We start from the raw sequence: 18,412 nt of genomic DNA, 5'->3' as shown, positions 1-18,412 counted from the left end.
TAGTTTAAATGTACTGTTCCTTTATGTAGTAAATGATTGTGAATAAGCTTAAACTTCAAAATGAGTTAATACATATGTTTAAATTAAGATTCATTTAACACAATTTCATATAAAAATATCAGTTCAGTATGTGGATATGCTGTTACAGAGTATGTAGAACCATTGTTTAATTATGTATATGTACAAGTATGATAATATGCTGTTAATAATCTATGTACTGTACAATTCAGAACTGGGTATTTGCACGAGCTGTATCTATACAGTGACATTATAGCCTGTGCACGGTTGTTTAAAAATAAAGTGTAAACTAAGCAGAAAAAAACGCTATCTAATTATCTTATCTCAGACCTTGAAAAATTTAGTCTGTTTCCTAGAAAAGTGATTTTGTCATACAAAGCATTTTTGTTGCCAATGAAAATTTCTTGGCTGTTGATCTCACGTTCTACCCTGGAATCTGACCTGGGCTAGAAAATAATGCTGTGTTTGGGAGGCTCTCGCCCTCTAGAGCACAATTATTCTGTACCTAAGCACCTCCATAGGCAGCCTCCCTATCATACACCTTTCATGTTCAGCTCACTTTGTTTCATGGAATTACCTACAAATGCCAGTTTAATTACCTTGATTGGGTAATGCATATGCCTTTAACTGACTTTGCAGCAATTTAAGGACATACTTGTATGTGTAGAGCATCATGAGCAAATGTGGTTTTTTTTTGGGTTTTTTTAATTCATTCTAAAGTATAACTTATAGATTAAAAAAACATATAAATACATAAACACATACCCAGGGCCGGCGTCAGCACCCGGCGCACCAGGGCAAGTGCCGGGGCCCTGAGCAGGCAGGGGGGGCCCACTTGCAGTCGGGCACCCCGCCGGGCTTTGGGCGGAGGAGAGCGGTGCCAGCGCCCTCCCTTCTCCCCCGCTTGCTCAGGGCCCCGGCAGCCGGATACTTACCTCTCCCCGTGCCTCCGCAGATCCGCTGTCTTCATGCTGTGCGCTCTCTGTGATTTTCATCAGCGTTTCATCAGATTTTCATCAGATTTTCATCAGATCATCATCTGAGTTTCATCCAAGTTTGGTCTGGATTTTCATCAGTTTTCTCATATGTGAAAGAAAAAAAAAAAGAAAAATTTCTCTAACTTCTCCTAACAGTCCATGAAAAATGTATGGCACTCAGATGGCATCCGAGTGCTGTCCGTTTTTTTTCACGGACCCATAAACTTGCCTTGCCTACTTTGATTCGACACTTGAATCAATATCTGACGTGTCTCTCGCGATATTGCACAGACCACTCGGTCTGCAAAAAATCACAGACATGTGAACAGCACCATAGACTATCATAGGTGCCATTGCCATCCTTGCTAGCGCTCATATGCAAAAAAATAACATTTGAACAAGGTCTTAGGCTATGTTCACACGTTGTGTTTTTGCAGAGTGTTTTTTAAAGCGTTTTTTTATGCAAATTTTCAGCTGCGTTTTACACTACCAGCAAATGCTATGAGATTTCAGAAATCTCATGCACACACTTTGTTTTTTTTTCCTTGACTGTTTTGTCAAAGAGATGTGTTTTTGCAAAATGCAGCATATCACTTTTTTCAGCATTTTTGCAGCGTTTTTCATCCATTTAAAGAAATGAGTAGTGAAAAAAACACAGCAAAAAACGCAGATATCAGGTTTTGCTACGTTTTTGGTGCCAAAACCAGAGAAAGTTGAATCAGGTTATTTTTTTATACACTAAACTTTATCAGCATGCACAAGAGACAAATTTACACTGACAAAAACGTAGTAAAAAAAAACGCAGCAAAAACTCAGCAAAACCTGCTTTTTTGACGGTGCTTCTTTACTGCCAAGAGAGCAGGTTTAGCCTGTGGAAAAAAAAACACATCAAAAATGCAACGTGTGAACATAGCCTTACACTGATGGGAGAAATTTGCAGCTAACTATGGAGCTAGTCACCACCTCCAAATGGTTCTACAAAACAAAAACTGAGCAGCACCTCAGAATAAACAGAATAAAGCTAATGTGAAAAGGTGCAAGCAGCTGTGACTGCATTATATACAAATCAAAGAATGCAGCAGCACTCTTTGTGTCAAGATAAATGCAAGCATTGAGTATATGGATTTTAAATGGAATCCGTCACCACATTTAACCTATTTAGTCTATTAATATGGGCATACAGGGTATAGACTGCTGATATGTGATACCTGTCTGTCTCATTTCATTGCTTTGTTGTTAAGAAATCTTCTTTTTTCACTTTATGTAAATAACCTCTTCTAGGCTATAGGGAAGATGTTGCCTGGACGATAACTCTGCCTCAAGGGCTTATTTTACATACTGGATCAAAACCTACAAATGCAGTTTAAAACCCCTATATGTAAAGGGAATGTGTCAGTAGGATCAGCCCTCCTAAGCCGTCTATATGGTCATGGAGTTCATCGGAAGCTGAATAAAATGATACCTTGATATCTGTAATCCGATGTCTTATTCCTGAGAAATATACATTTTTGTTATACAGTACAGACCAAAAGTTTGGACACACCTTCTCATTTAAAGATTTTTCTGTATTTTCATGACTATGAAAATTGTACTTTTACACTGAAGGCATCAAAACTATGAATTAACACATGTGGAATTATATACTTAACAAAAAAGTGTGAAACAACTGAAAATATGTCTTATATTCTAGGTTCTTCAAAGTAGCCACCTTTTGCTTTGATGACTGCTTTGCACACTCTTGGCATTCTCTTGATGAGCTTCAAGAGGTAGTCACCGGAAATGGTTTTCACTTCACAGGTGTGCCCTGTCAGGTTTAATAAGTGGGATTTCTTGCCTTATAAATGGGGTTGGGACAATCAGTTGTGCTGTGCAGAAGTCAGGTGGATACACAGCTGATAGTCCTACTGAATAGACTGGTAGAATTTGTATTATGGCAAGAAAAAAGCAGTATAGAAAAAACGAGTGGCCATCATTACTTTAAGAAATGAAGGTCAGTCAGTACAAAAAATTGGGCAAACTTTGAAAGTGTCCCCAAGTGCAGTTGCAAAAACCATCAAGCGCTACAAAGAAACTGGCTCACATGAGGACCGCCCCAGGAAAGGAAGACCAAGAGTCACCTCTGCTTCTGAGGTTAAGTTTATCCGAGTCACCAGCCTCAGAAATCGCTGGTTAACAGCAGCTCAGATTAGAGACCATGTCAATGCCACACAGAGTTCTAGCAGCAGACACATCTCTACAACAACTGTTAAGAGGAGACTTTGTGCAGCAGGCCTTCATAGTAAAATAGCTGCTAGGAAACTACTGCTAAGGACAGGCAACAAGCAGAAGAGACTTGTTTGGGCTAAAGAACACAAGGAATGGACATTAGACCAGTGGAAATCTGTGCTTTGGTCTGATAAGTCCAAATTTGAGATCTTTGGTTCCAACCACCGTGTGTTTGTGCGACGCAAAAAAGGTGAATGGATGGACTCTACATGCCTGGTTCCCACCATGAAGCATGGAGGAGGAGGTGTGATGGTGTGGGGGTGCTTTGCTGGTGACACTGTTGGGGATTTATTCAAAATTGAAGGTATACTGAACCAGCATGGCTACCACAGCATCTTGCAGCGGCATGCTATTCCATCCGGTTTGCGTTTAGTTGGACCATCATTTATTTTTCAACAGGACAATGACCCCAAACACACCTCCAGGCTGTTGTAAGGGCTATTTGACCAAGAAGGAGAGTGATGGGGTGCTACGCCAGATGACCTGGCCTCCACAGTCACCAGACCTGAACCCAATCGAGATGGTTTGGGGTGAGCTGGACCGCAGAGTGAAGGCAAAAGGGCTAACAAGTGCTAAGCATCTCTGGGAACTCCTTCAAGATTGTTGGAAGACCATTTCCGATGACTACCTCTTGAAGCTCATCAAGAGAATGCCAAGAGTGTGCAAAGCAGTCATCAAAGCAAAAGGTGGCTACTTTGAAGAACCTAGAATATAAGACATATTTTCAGTTGTTTCACACTTTTTTGTTAAGTATATAATTCCACATGTGTTAATTCATAGTTTTGATGCCTTCAGTGTGAATGTACAATTGTCATAGTCATGAAAATACAGAAAAATCTTTAAATGAGAAGGTGTGTCCAAACTTTTGGTCTATACTGTATGTAAATGAGCTGCTAAGATCTATGGGCCGGACATGGATCTTCCTGAGAATCTCCCTCCAGAGCTTATATTAAATAAGAGGAGAAGTTACCAGTGTGATGTTTATAGCCACTCTCTGTTCTCCTGATCTCACTGCAGAGCTGTGTGTGATTATAACTAACACGTAACAGCACTAAATACATCTTCAAGTGTCCTCTCATAGTGCTTAAGCTTCCATTTAATCGGCAGCCATTGTTGCAATACAGCAGAGCTTTGAGAGCTGCAGCAAATGTGTTTCTAAGAAGACAAAGTTCAGTTCTCCTGTTCTGTGTTAGTTACATGTCTCCCACTGGTAACTTCCCCTTTTATTAAAAATAAGCTCTTGAGGCAGATTCTCATGCAGATCAGTCTCTGGCCCATAGCCTGGAATAGCTCATTGACATAGAAAAACATGGATACCTCTGGAATAAGACATCGGATCGCAGATATCAAGGTATCATTTTATTCCGCCATATAGGTCCATATAGACGCTTAGGAGGGTTGATCCTACATACAGATTCCCTTTAATGTTTGCATATATCTTGGGCAGACACAATGCACTGCTGCACTCTTGAGTTTGTACTGTTTATTACAGTCACAGCAGCTTGCACCTGTTCATATTTGCTTCATTCTGTTAGGAGGTACAAGTCAAATTAGTTTATTGTAGTCAGATAAAGCATGGTCTTATTGCTCATAGAATTGTCGACCTTTACTAAAAATGTTAATTTTTCAGGAATCAAGCCCAAGTGCACATATATCATTTAATGGCTTAGCAGGTAATCAGGAAGATGAGGTTCAGGGAACACTACTATCAAGTCGATGGGACCCTTTTACATATTTTATTTCATTATCCCTGACCTTAGCTTTCTGGACTAGATTCCAGAGAGAATAATGTGAATGAGTGGGTTAAAGGAATTTTTTTTTACACATTAGAACTATATAGTGATGTTATTTTTTATCTGTTTTTACTTTTTTATTGTACTTTTTTTATTAGATCTTATTTATATGATTATGTGGTCAGCCATTTTCCACTGAACTTGTGTTAACTGCAGTCAATAATATACGTTATTGAAGCTACATGGATTATAGGAAACAATAGGCTAGAGATGTTTCTTTGATTTCTGTGGGAAGTTTTCTAGGCATGTTCTGTCATTTGTGCAGTGGTCACTCAGCAGAGATAGGGAGGAGGTTAACTGTATCCATCACCTATTGTGAATGGTAGATCCTGTGTTATCAATATAGATATTACCTGTGATTGTTATATTACCTGTGATAATAATGAGATTACTGCTTAAAAATTATTATGGAGACACAAGGGTCACTGGGTGCTCTTGTGCACTGGCCTGGCTGTATTTAGAAAGACCGCACGGGCCACGGCTTAACCCACTGAAAGCCCATACTCCTTCCCCGTGGTCAGAATACTACTCAGACAACACAGACTGAGGGTAATACACTGTGGTAATATTTTATTGCATCACCAACAGTCAACAACATATAGTACAGTCCCAGAAACTACACAAGCTGGTGCAAATGACAGTCTCACCCTTCCGCTGGCTCATCGGGGATTAGAACCTCTGTAACTTCAGGGCCTCCAGGTCCAGCACACCACTTTTGGCGGGCACCCACGGAGAGGAGGTAGTGGCAAGCTTAGGAAACAGACCGAGTACAGTGAGGTATGTGGCCAGTTGACCTGATTGTCCCAACCTGGGTTCTCCAAACGTCTTTGTGTGTTCAGTGATGGGCAGTGGAGCAGATCTGTATTGCACCAGCTGGGGCCGTGGTCCCTTGGTTGATGTCCCGTAAAGTCTCACTGGAGAGAGAGATGGGCCTTTTTTATACCAACAGCTCTCATTTAGGGCATTCTCCCACAAGATTTGAGGATACTGGGGGGAGGTAATCCCTCATTGTTCGATTGTTCAATTAAGCAGAATATTTTTCCTCCAACATGTGTAGACTATTAAACTGCAGGGGACTGATACAATATGCACATTCCACAGATTAACATACAACAAGAGTCAATGTACAGACTCATACAGTGGGTAGGGAAAGTATTCAGACCCCTTTAAATTTTTCACTCTTTGTTTCATTGCAGCCTTTTGGTAAATTCTAAAAAGTTCTTTTTTTTCTCATTAAAGTACACTCTGCACCCCATCATGACTGTAAAAAACAGAAATGTAGAAATTCTTGCAAATGTATTTAAAAAAAAACCTGAAATATCACATGGTCAAAAGTATTCAGACCCTTTGCTCAGACACTCATATTTAAGTCACATGCTGTCCATTTCCTTGTGATCCTCCTTGAGATGGTTCTACTCCTTCATTGGCGTCCAGCTGTGCTTAATTAAACTGATAGGACTTGATTTGGAAAGGCACACACCTGTCTATATAAGACCTCACAGCTCACAGTGCATGTCAGACCAAATGAGAATCATGAGCTCAAAGGAACTGCCCAAGGAGCTCAGAGACAGAATTGTGGCAAGGCACAGATCTGGCCAAGGTTACAAAAGAATTTCTGCATTACTCAAGGTTCCTAAGAGCACAGTGGCCTCCATAATCCTTAAATGGAAGAAGTTTGGGACCACCAGAAGTCTTCCTAGACCTGGCCATCCAGCCAAACTGAGCAATCATGGGAGAAGAGCCTTGTTGAGAGAGGTAAAGAAGAACCCCAAGATCACTGTGGTTGAGCTCCAGAGATGCAGTAGGGAGATGGGAGAAAGTTCCACAAAGTCAACTATCACTGCAGCCCTCTACCAGTCGGGCCTTTATGGCAGAGTGGCCCGACGGAAGCCTCTCCTCAATGCAAGACATATGAAAGCCCGCGTATAGTTTGCTCAAAAACACATGAAGGACTCCCAGACTATGAGAAATAAGATTCTCTGGTCTGATGAGACGAAGATAGAACTTTTTGGTGATAATGCTAAGTAGTATGTGTGAAGAAAAGCAGGCACTGCTCATCACCTGCCCAATACAATCCCAACAGTGAAACATGGTGGTGGCAGCATTATGCTATGGGGGTGTTTTTCAGCTGCAGGGACAGGACGACTTGTTGCAATTGAAGGAAACATGAATGTGGCCAAGTACAGATATATTCTGGATGAAAACCTCTTCCAGAGTGCTCTTGACCTCAGACTTGGCCGAAGGTTCACCTTCCAACAAGACAATGACCCTGAGCACACAGCTAAAATAACAAAGGAGTGGCTTCAGAACAACTCTGTGACCATTCTTGACTGGCCCAGCCAGAGCCCTGACCTAAACCCAATTGAGCATCTCTGGAGAGACCTGAAAATGGCTGTCCACCAACGTTCACCATCCAACCTGACGGAACTGGAGAGGATCTGCAAGGAAGAATGGCAGAGGATCCCCAAATCCAGCTGTGAAAAACTTGTTACATCATTCCCAAGAAGACTCATGGCTGCACAAGCTCAAAAGGGTGCTTCTACTCAATACTGAGCAAAGGGTCTGAATACTTATGACCATGTGATATTTTAGTTTTTCTTTTTTAATAAATTTGCAAAAATTTCTACATTTCTGTTTTTTTTTAAGTCAAGATGGGGTGCAGAGTGTACTTTCATGAGAAAAAAAAATTAACTTTTTAGAATTTACCAAATGGCTGCAATGAAACAAAGAGTGAAAAATTTAAAGGGGTCTGAATACTTTACGTACCCACTGTATACAACTATGACTCATGTCTCTTGACCTAATTAACAAAGGAACAATACGTCTGGCATAATTCCGGCAACAGAGGCTAGGGTGACGCTGTGTTGTCACAATTATCCATAAGACAAAGTATAAACCTAATATTAGGCTATGCGGCAAGAGTAAAATATAAAAATCACAAATATGTCTTTAAAATATGTATAACATAAAAACTTGCTGTAAACAATAATAATTTTCTTATGACACATTCACTATATACATACAATATTGCACTTTACACTAGAATTGATATGTCCACTTCTTTTTAAGGGCTTAAAAATTATATTAGGCAGTAATGAGAAATGCACTTTGCATAGATCACTTTCTGATTTAAGAAGATGGCTTTTAGGTTAAAAAGCTGTCTCTTAACTTAACATCTGTTCGTTGAATAAAAAAGCCAAGGCCAATTAGTGAGTCATGTATTCTTTAGCCTGGATCTCCTTTAAACGTGCCCTGTTACTGACCTGATGTAATAAACTTACTGTTTTGTCTGGGATTTTGACGAGATGCTGATTTTGAATGTGCCTGGACTACATTTATCTACTGGGAGACTTTTCTCTTCTTGCAGATTGTATACATTTTTGAAACACTTAGAAGGTGAGAGCGCAATCACCATTCACAGCCTCCAGCAGATAGCTCATGGTTCACTCAGTTGTATGGGATGTATCTGGCTAGTTGCTTTATGCCTGAGCTGGACATAATTGCTGAAAACGTCAGGCACATTGTGTACTGATCCATCGGCTATGGCTGAACAGAACAACGCTGCAGTCAACATTTTATTCCCTGGGCCCTGAAACCGCAACCCTTGCCATAAACAATCCTATAGAAAACTTTGGGATCGGTTCTAGTGTCATACATTGGATGGGAATATATAAGTGAGTACATGCCAACAGTTACAACAGTAACACATATCAATTTCACTGTTCTAAAATGCATTAGTCAACATTGTTAGATCACAGGCCAATGATGATGATACATGCATCGGAGCGATAAGTTAAAAAGATGGGGATGACACAAAGAAATCAGATAAAATAAAAATTTGAAACACTCAGCAAAAGGACATAAAATCTGGCTCATAGAGCCATCATTGCCGGAGGCTATTGCCTTTAGTAATCTAAATTGCCCAACACCATTTCCCACACTGCCGAAGCATTAGAGAGTGGGCTAACGTCATTTTGCTTAACCATAATGTCCTGCAGCGATGACATCTTATGGATTACCATACCTTGTACAGTGGTGGTCAGTACCTGGGCCATCACAGATCAACAGTTCCATCTTCAGAAGCACTGGGTAAGTCTCGTTCTCTTGTAGAGTGTAAGCTGTTTTGAACAGCAGGATCCTCTCTCCTGGAGAATGTAAGCTCTAATGGTCATTGGGTTCCTCTCGCTTTCTATCTCCTGTAGAGTATAAACTCTTATGATCAGCAGAGTCCTCTCTCTCACTTCTGTAGAATGTAAACTCCTATAATTAGTAGAGTCCTTTCTCTCTTCTGTAGAGTGTAAGTGACTCGCCCCCTGGGCCGTGGGGCACCCGGAACCAGGCTTCTATGCGATGCTGGGGGTAGTAGTGGCAACCCGATCCCGTGGCTCAGGGTGGTCAGACCAAATGCTGTGGCACTCTATTTGTAGAGTTATGAATGTCCGACTACGCCACCCGTGGATTGCGGTCAGGGATGACCGCCGCTGCTAGGCAGACCGCTGAGGCTGGTGTTGGTGTGCAGCACAGGGATAGGATAACTCCCCACGGGAAGAGTGTAGCCTCAGGGCAGCGTATGTGAATGCTGGGGGTGATAGTGCAGGCCGCAATAATAAGAGTTCAGAATCCGCTTCAAACAGTCCAGGGTCTTTATTGTTGGTATTACTAATGACCCAACAGGAGTACCGGTGAGGAATGGGCCTGGGTATCTGAGAGCATTCGGGCAAGCCCCACTGATCAGGGTGAGTGTGAAGGCCTACCGTTCTCTCTCTGCCCTTGCTGACTATCCCCCTTTTCGTGGTGTAATAGCCCACGTCCCTGAGCTGGTCGTGTACTTCGCCTGTATGGCTTGCGACTCGGGCCTTAGGTACCTTTTGCTTCTCCGTGCTGTACTGGTCCCTCTGTGTGGCGGAGCCTCCAGGCTTCTTAGGCCAAGGGACCTGAAATCCCTTGCGGTTTGGTTCTCTGCTGCTGGGCTTGCAACCCTGACAGCCTCGGACCCCAATGTCCGGTGGTGATTCTCTCAGCCAGGACCGGCTCTCGTCGCCTCTGTCCCTGGCTCGCAGCTTCTCCTCTGCCTCTCGGACTCCTCGGCTACAGCTGAAATGTCCCTCCTTCTCTGGGACCAGTCTCAGTCCTGAGCTAGGTCGTCCAGTTCTCTCTAACCCTCCCCTCAGTACCAGCTTTTATAGGGGCAGCCAGCTCCCCTTACTGGCCTGGGACAGGAGGTGCTGTATGCTAATTGTCCCTGACCAGGGAACCTCCCTCTTGCCCTCAGACACAGCCTTTAATATTTGTGGCATCCAGGCCTGGGGTGACACATAAGCTCATATGGTTAGCGGGGTCCTCTCTCTCTTCTGTGAAGTGAAATCTCATATGATCTGCAAGTTTCTATCTCTCACCTGTAGAGTGTAAGCTCTTATGGTCAGCAAAGTCCTCTCTCTCTTCTGTACTGTGAAACCTTATATGGTTAGTTATGTCCTCTCTCTCACCTTTAGAGTGTAAGCTCTTATGGTCAGCTGGGATCTCTCTTTTTATTCTTAGAGTGTAAGCTCCTATAGTTAGCAGAGTCCTCTCTCTTCTGTAAAGTGTAAGCTCTTATGGTTAGCGGGGTCCTCTCTTTTTATTCCGTAGAGTGCAAGCTCCTATAGTTAGCAGAGTCCTCTCTCTTCTGTAAAGTGTAATCTCTTTTGGTTAGCGGGGTCCTCTCTTTTTATTCTGTAGAGTGTAAGCTCCTATAGTTAGCAGAGTCCTCTCTCTTCTGTAAAGTGTAAGCTCTTATGGTTAGCGGGGTCCTCTCTTTTTATTCTGTAGTGTGTAAGCTCCTATAGTTAGCAGAGTCCTCTCTCTTCTGTAAAGTGTAAGCTCTTATGGTTAGCGGGGTCCTCTCTTTTTATTCTGTAGAGTGTAAGCTCCTATAGTTAGCAGAGTCCTCTCTCTCTCTTCTGTAAAGTGTAAGCTCTTATGGTTTGCGGGGTCTTCTGTTTTTATTCTGTAGAGTGTAAGCTCCTATAGTTAGCAGAGTCCTCTTTCTCTCTTCTGTAAAGTGTAAGCTCTTATGGTTAGCGGGGTAATCTCTTTTTATTCTGTAGAGTGTAAGCTCCTATAGTTAGCAGAGCCCTCTTTCTCTCTTCTGTAAAGTGTAAGCTCTTATGGTTTGTGGGGTCCTCTCTTTTTATTCCTCAGAGTGTAAGCTCCTATAGTTAGCAGAGTCCTCTCTCTCTTCTGTAAAGTGTAAGCTCTTATGGTTTGCGGGGTCCTCTCTTTTTATTATGCAGAGTGTAAGCTCCGATAGTTATCAGAGTCCTCTCTCTCTCTTCTGTAAAGTGTAAGCTCTTATGGTTTGCGGGGTCCTCTGTTTTTATTCTGTAGAGTGTAAGCTCCTATAGTTAGCAGAGTCCTCTTTCTCTCTTCTGTAAAGTGTAAGCTCTTATGGTTAGCGGGGTAATCTCTTTTTATTCTGTAGAGTGTAAGCTCCTATAGTTAGCAGAGCCCTCTTTCTCTCTTCTGTAAAGTGTAAGCTCTTATGGTTTGTGGGGTCCTCTCTTTTTATTCCTCAGAGTGTAAGCTCCTATAGTTAGCAGAGTCCTCTCTCTCTCTTCTGTAAAGTGTAAGCTCTTATGGTTTGCGGGGTCCTCTCTTTTTATTATGCAGAGTGTAAGCTCCTATAGTTATCAGAGTCCTCTCTCTCTCTTCTGTAAAGTGTAAGCTCTTATGGTTAGCGGGGTCCTCTCTTTTTATTCTGCAGAGTGTAAGCTCCTATAGTTAGCAGAGTCCTCTCTCTCTTTTCTGTAAAGTGTAAGCTCTTATGGTTTGCGGGGTCCTCTCTTTTTATTATGCAGAGTGTAAGCTCCTATAGTTAGCAGGGTCCTTTCTCTCTCTCTTCTGTAAAGTGTAAGCTCTTATGGTTTGCGGGGTCCTCTCTTTTTATTCCGCAGAGTGTAAGCTCCTATAGTTAGCAGAGTCCTCTCTCTCTCTTCTGTAAAGTGTAAGCTCTTATGGTTTGCGGGGTCCTCTCTTTTTATTATGCAGAGTGTAAGCTCCTATAGTTAGCAGAGTCCTCTCTCTCTCTTCTGTAAAGTGTAAGCTCTTATGGTTAGCGGGGTAATCTCTTTTTATTTTGCAGTGTAAGCTCCTATAGTTAGCAGAGTCCTCTCTCTTTGTTCTGTAAAGTGTAAGCTCTTATGGTTTGCGGGGTCCTCTCTTTTTATTATGCAGAGTGTAAGCTCCTATAGTTAGCAGAGTCCTCTCTCTCTCTTCTGTAAAGTGTAAGCTCTAATGGTTAGCGGGGTCCTCTCTTTTTATTATGCAGAGTGTAAGCTCCTATAGTTAGCAGAGTCCTCTCTCTCTGTTCTGTAAAGTGTAAGCTCTTATGGTTTGCGGGGTCCTCTCTTTTTATTATGCAGAGTGTAAGCTCCTATAGTTAGCAGAGTCCTCTCTCTCTCTCTTCTGTAAAGTGTAAGCTCTTATGGTTAGCGGGGTCCTCTCTTTTTATTATGCAGAGTGTAAGCTCCTATAGTTAGCAGAGTCCCCTCTCTCTGTTCTGTAAAGTGTAAGCTCTTATGGTTTGCGGGGTCCTCTCTTTTTATTTTGCAGAGTGTAAGCTCCTATAGTTAGCAGAGTCCTCTCTCTCTTCTGTAAAGTGTAAGCTCTTATGGTTTGCGGGGTCCTCTCTTTTTATTATGCAGAGTGTAAGCTCCTATAGTTAGCAGAGTCCTCTCTCTCTTCTGTAAAGTGTAAGCTCTTATGGTTAGCGGGGTCCTCTCTTTTTATTCGGCAGAGTGTAAGCTCCTATAGTTAGCAGAGTCCTCTCTCTCTTCTGTAAAGTGTAAGCTCTTATGGTTAGCGGGGTCCTCTCTTTTTATTCTGCAGAGTGTAAGCTCCTATAGTTAGCAGAGTCCTCTCTCTCTCTTCTGTAAAGTGTAAGCTCCTATGGTTTGCGGGGTCCTCTCTTTTTATTCCGCAGAGTGTAAGCTCCTATAGTTAGCAGAGTCCTCTCTCTCTCTTCTGTAAAGTGTAAGCTCCTATGGTTAGCGGGGTCCTCTCTTTTTATTCTGCAGAGTGTAAGCTCCTATAGTTAGCAGAGTCCTCTCTCTCTCTTCTGTAAAGTGTAAGCTCTTATGGTTTGCGGGGTCCTCTCTTTTTATTATGCAGAGTGTAAGCTCCTATAGTTAGCAGAGTCCTCTCTCTCTCTTCTGTAAAGTGTAAGCTCTAATGGTTAGCGGGGTAATCTCTTTTTATTTTGCAGTGTAAGCTCCTATAGTTAGCAGAGTCCTCTCTCTTTGTTCTGTAAAGTGTAAGCTCTTATGGTTTGCGGGGTCCTCTCTTTTTATTATGCAGAGTGTAAGCTCCTATAGTTAGCAGAGTCCTCTCTCTCTCTTCTGTAAAGTGTAAGCTCTAATGGTTAGCGGGGTCCTCTCTTTTTATTATGCAGAGTGTAAGCTCCTATAGTTAGCAGAGTCCTCTCTCTCTGTTCTGTAAAGTGTAAGCTCTTATGGTTTGCGGGGTCCTCTCTTTTTATTCTGCAGAGTGTAAGCTCCTATAGTTAGCAGAGTCCTCTCTCTCTCTTCTGTAAAGTGTAAGCTCTTATGGTTAGCGGGGTCCTCTCTTTTTATTATGCAGAGTGTAAGCTCCTATAGTTAGCAGAGTCCTCTCTCTCTCTCTTCTGTAAAGTGTAAGCTCTTATGGTTAGCGGGGTCCTCTCTTTTTATTATGCAGAGTGTAAGCTCCTATAGTTAGCAGAGTCCTCTCTCTCTGTTCTGTAAAGTGTAAGCTCTTATGGTTTGCGGGCTCCTCTCTTTTTATTTTGCAGAGTGTAAGCTCCTATAGTTAGCAGAGTCCTCTCTCTCTTCTGTAAAGTGTAAGCTCTTATGGTTTGCGGGGTCCTCTCTTTTTATTATGCAGAGTGTAAGCTCCTTTAGTTAGCAGAGTCATCTTTCTCTCTCTCTTCTGTAAAGTCTAAGTTCTTATGGTCAGCAATTTATTCTCAAATCTATTCTGGTGAGTGTAAACTGTTATTGTCAGCAGGTTCCTTTCTCTGCCTCCTGTAGAGTGTAATCTCTTATGGTCAGCAGAGTTATCTCTGTCTCCTCTCTCCACCTGTAATTTACAAGCAATTACAAGTTTACCAGCACTGAGATTTGCGCAAATTTATTTGCCACAAATCTACTTTTTTTTTAGAAAAAATTGGCGAACTTTATTTATCTCATTCTTCATATTACTTTATTTGATATATAATGTAGGACTTTGGAGCATTTTGTATCATACAATCAATTTTATTTTGTTATTATAATTGAGACTCCGGAATGATAAATATTCGTGGATATACCTCCGTTATAGATGTAGTAGTGGTGGTAGGGTGAGGAATCTCTAAAAGGGGAAAGAAAAAAGGTAACAAAGTAATAAAATGATTCACATGTATAATTTATAGCGTATAGCAAATATTAAATAGTACTATAAAGTTACCAGGGAAGAAAAGGCATTAAATATTTAGTTAGTCTTGTCACTTGTGTTCTCGGAAGTGCTGATAGTTTTGTCACTTCATGTTGTAGTAACTGGAGCATAAAGGTTTTGTTTTATTATTTATCATGAATAATCCACAGCTGATTTTCAGTAAGTAATAAGGATAAAACGGAGAATACTAAAGATAAAAATGTAAAAACAAAGGCCAAATTTCAATTATTTATTATCCAATGTTTATTTCTATTCATAAAAACACGTATTCTTGACCATCGGCCTGTGTCTAAAATGTGTATACTGTACAAAGGGGCCGAATCATCAAGGCTTTTACTCTAGAAAACTGATATAAAACCTTTGAAAAGTCGCACATTTTTAGCGCAATGGGGAGTTGGGCAACAATTTTTCAACTTTTGCCATTTTCATACCAGTTTGAATCAACTCTACCAAAATGGTCAGGAGAGATAAAGATAGAATTTTGTATAGAGCAGCCACGTTTTTCTAATCCTGGACAATCCCATTGACCCAAATCTGTAGACAATCAGAAAGCAGATACCAAATGTGTCACTTGCTCTGTGGATCCAGCACTACTATACATTAGCCTATTAATTTCAGTGGAAAATTTTTAATGTATAATGTATGTTTTAACTCTCTACACTACTATATTAATTTAGCTATCATTGTCATGTCTTCTATAAATCTATCATTATTTCTCTCTCAGGTAAACCAGTGGGGTATGGATATAGCAGTCGACGTTCACATCACAGAGGAATAGTGGATGAGTGCTGCTTCCAAAGCTGTGATCTAAGGAGGTTAGAGATGTACTGTGCACCCGCTAAGCCAGTGAAATCAGCGCGATCCGTGCGTGCTCAGCGTCACACAGATATGCCAAAAGCTCAAAAGGTAATCTAGCATTATAAGAAGACTTTAAGAAATTATTATGACTGATTAAGCAGGTTTGTGTACCCATGGTCATGTGTGCATATGTTTAAACTCCCTGTAGATGTCGATGAGAATTTGATTCCGCTTAATGCCCATAGGGCAAAGCTTAAGACTGCAAGAGCACATGTAGTAAAAGGTAGCATAGGAGTTGCAATCCTGTTTACCATAGGTCTGTGTACATATGTTTTATATATGTATAGATTTAAGTGAGCCATGTTGTTGAAGTCTATGACTTTAGACCAGCATTAATTTCCTAGAAATATCTCTATACAGCATTAAATTCAATTGAGTAACTAAACCATTTTGTTGTAAATTTAATTATCCTCCAGAAATTGAAAAATTATGAATTTTTGTAATTTTTCATTATCTTATTTTGCTCCTTTAGAAGCTTCTTTCAACTTCTGCTCAGCAAAAATATACTATTTTCAGCCTATATATAGGAAGTCTCCTGTTTGAGTACCAGGGTTGGGAATAGAGAGTCTCAGAAAGACGAATTCTCTTACATAGACTGTTAGAATATAGTGTACATTTGATTGCTGAGCAGCAGTTCAAAGAAGTTTCTAAAGGAGCATGATCTGGGCATTAAAGCAGCACTGCAGCATTGTGTTTGAGAGAGAAGCAAGCAAAATAAGGTAATGAAGTATATTCATTAATATTAACTAGTATGAAAATGAATTCATTTTTAATATCTGTATGATAATTAAATTTAACAAAGTTTAATTATTCTTTAACACAACATTCTAAGCACACTGAAATTCAGTTGAAAATCAAAACATTATTTGCCAGAATAAAAAGATTACATGTATGTCTAAATATCTAATGGGAAATTATTCATTGGGAGTACTGGCGAAGAGGGCCACTGTGCAAAAATAATATATGGGACCTTTGTAGTCCAGTAGTTCATCATAATGCACAATTCCACCTTTGGAGGTGAAAGTGGACCCCCTAACAGCCTGAGCCCCTTTGCGGCTGCAAAAGTTGCACCAATGATATCCTGATTAGGAGGAACAATGGGAGTTAATCCTTTCTTTGTAACAAAAAATCCTGTTTTGACTTTTGTACACAATTCTTCTTTGTTGTATTTCTTTTGTTCACATTTTGTGCCCATAGATATATTCTGATATGTCACTATGTATGGCACATTTGCCTACTGTTCATTAAAAATCAAAAACTTTGACTTTGTCCAATCTTCATCTTCAATTGGTTTGGTAGTTTTATAGAGGTCTTTCATTCTAAAAATGAATGGTGACACAAGATGATAGATTCCACCAATGAGATCTTTTCACGAAATTCTATGACGTATCAGAAGGTCATTTCTACCTGGTTTACGTAAAGCTTGAATTTTGGCATTTTCTAACTTGTTTGTGATGGTTTTGAGTAAGTTGGTGTATCTCTATGCTTCCAGGAAGTACATCTGAAGAATGCAAGTAGAGGGAACACAGGAAGCCGGAGCTTCAGGATATAATGCTATTGCCACTTAAAGTCTTGAAGAATGAATGTGCCATCTGCAGGATACATCACTGAAATGGAACAAAATCAGATAAAACAGGGAAAGACTTCACTTCTCTCAATCAATGGGCATTCTTCCTTCGTCCGATGCAAATACACATTCCAATATTATGTATTCCAAACAGAATTATGACAATTCACTTAGCTGATCCTATACTGTGTAATCTTTCACCTGTTTTACATGTCCTGCGCAAACATTTCTGTTAATAGCCTGTATCCCCTAGAGGTTCAAAAATAAATGGCCTTTTTGATGGCTCCAATTGCACTATACTTAACCAATGTTCCCTGGGTGCTGGAAGAATGACCCAAACATGTCTAAGAGAGTTCTTTCTTACATTTGCACTTCTCTTCATGGGCTGTTTATTATCCAGCATCCAATAACATTGTTTGCCTGCCCTTCTGTATTTGCACAGTTTAGCTTATCAGTATCAAAATATGTTTTATTGCTACCCTTATGTTCATGAATCCCATCATCCCAATATATGCAGATTGTGGGTTAGGTTTTACATTTCACTATGGCTTGATTCATTCACCTTTTGCTAAATATGGTATGATGCAATAGTTAAACGCGTGTCTAAGCTCATAAGCATCACAAATCACTCTAGGTAACAAGCTAACTAATTGTCCGACAATATACATTTGTGCTCAATCCATACAATACCTGTATATCACTAATGCACATATATCATTTGGTATGTAGAGCTGTAAAATAGTACAATGGTGCTACCGTATGTTGTAGTGAGTGTTGTGTAATGATCTGGCCAATAATGTTAACTGGTAAAAGCAAACTCATCTCTTAACCAACAAACTGGGGCCTTATTGTAAATGTCAAGAACTTTTTATCGAGTTTTACCTTCTAATTGTACTGAACTTGAAAGAGAAATAGAAATGTGAACAAAAAATATTTATTATTGGGAGGTGAGTTAGAGCCCATTTAGGCAGGTCGATAACCAGGAACGAGTGTTCCTAGGAATTTTTGTGTCCCAAGTATCAGCCTGTCCAAAAAGGCCATCAATCCCCCAGTGAACAAGCAAAATGCTTTGGTGGAATGATTATTAATAGTGATGAGCGAGCATGCTCGTTACTCGAGATTTACGAGCATGCTCGGGTGATCGCCGAGTATCTTCAGCGTGCTCAGGTGTTATGTTTGAGTCACTCCATGTGCATGATTTGCGACTGTTTGACAGATTTAATACATGTGAGGAATGCCTGTTTCTTAGGCATTCCTCACATGTATTAGTGCTGTCAAACAGTCGCAAATCATGCACACGGAGTGACTCAAACATAACACCCGAGCACACTGAAGATACTCGGCGAGCACCCGAGCATGCTCGCTGAAAGGGTTAACAGAACATACTCGCTCATCACTAATTATTAAGCAAGATTACAATCATTATTTTTAGCAGTACATCATCCTCTGTAAACAGGTCATGTGATGTCGAGAACCTGATGTTCTGT

The 18,412-nt window shown here is 40.7% G+C and overlaps 1 protein-coding gene across 3 annotated transcripts in view; it reads left to right on the top strand.

The window, feature by feature from the left end:
- The window catches only part of IGF1 (insulin like growth factor 1), a 146,995-nt gene extending 128,853 nt beyond the window's left edge, over positions 1-18,142 (top strand). For 2 of the 3 annotated variants that reach the window (XM_073651522.1, XM_073651523.1), the window contains exons 3-4: positions 15,225-15,406; positions 16,851-18,140. In XM_073651522.1, the coding sequence (XP_073507623.1) occupies positions 15,225-15,406; positions 16,851-16,910 (242 nt within the window). In that variant the 3' untranslated portion in view covers positions 16,911-18,140. Of the gene's footprint in view, positions 1-15,224; positions 15,407-16,850 lie in introns of all 3 variants that reach the window. The other variant, XM_073651524.1, reaches the window with a different exon arrangement.
- Positions 18,143-18,412: the final 270 nt, after the last annotated feature.

Source organism: Phyllobates terribilis, unplaced genomic scaffold, assembly GCF_046119375.1.
Source record: "Phyllobates terribilis strain yellow unplaced genomic scaffold, ASM4611937v1 Scaffold_11__3_contigs__length_659146591, whole genome shotgun sequence".
Taxonomy (NCBI): Eukaryota; Metazoa; Chordata; class Amphibia; order Anura; family Dendrobatidae; genus Phyllobates; species Phyllobates terribilis.
This window is presented reverse-complemented; position numbering and strand designations above follow the sequence as displayed.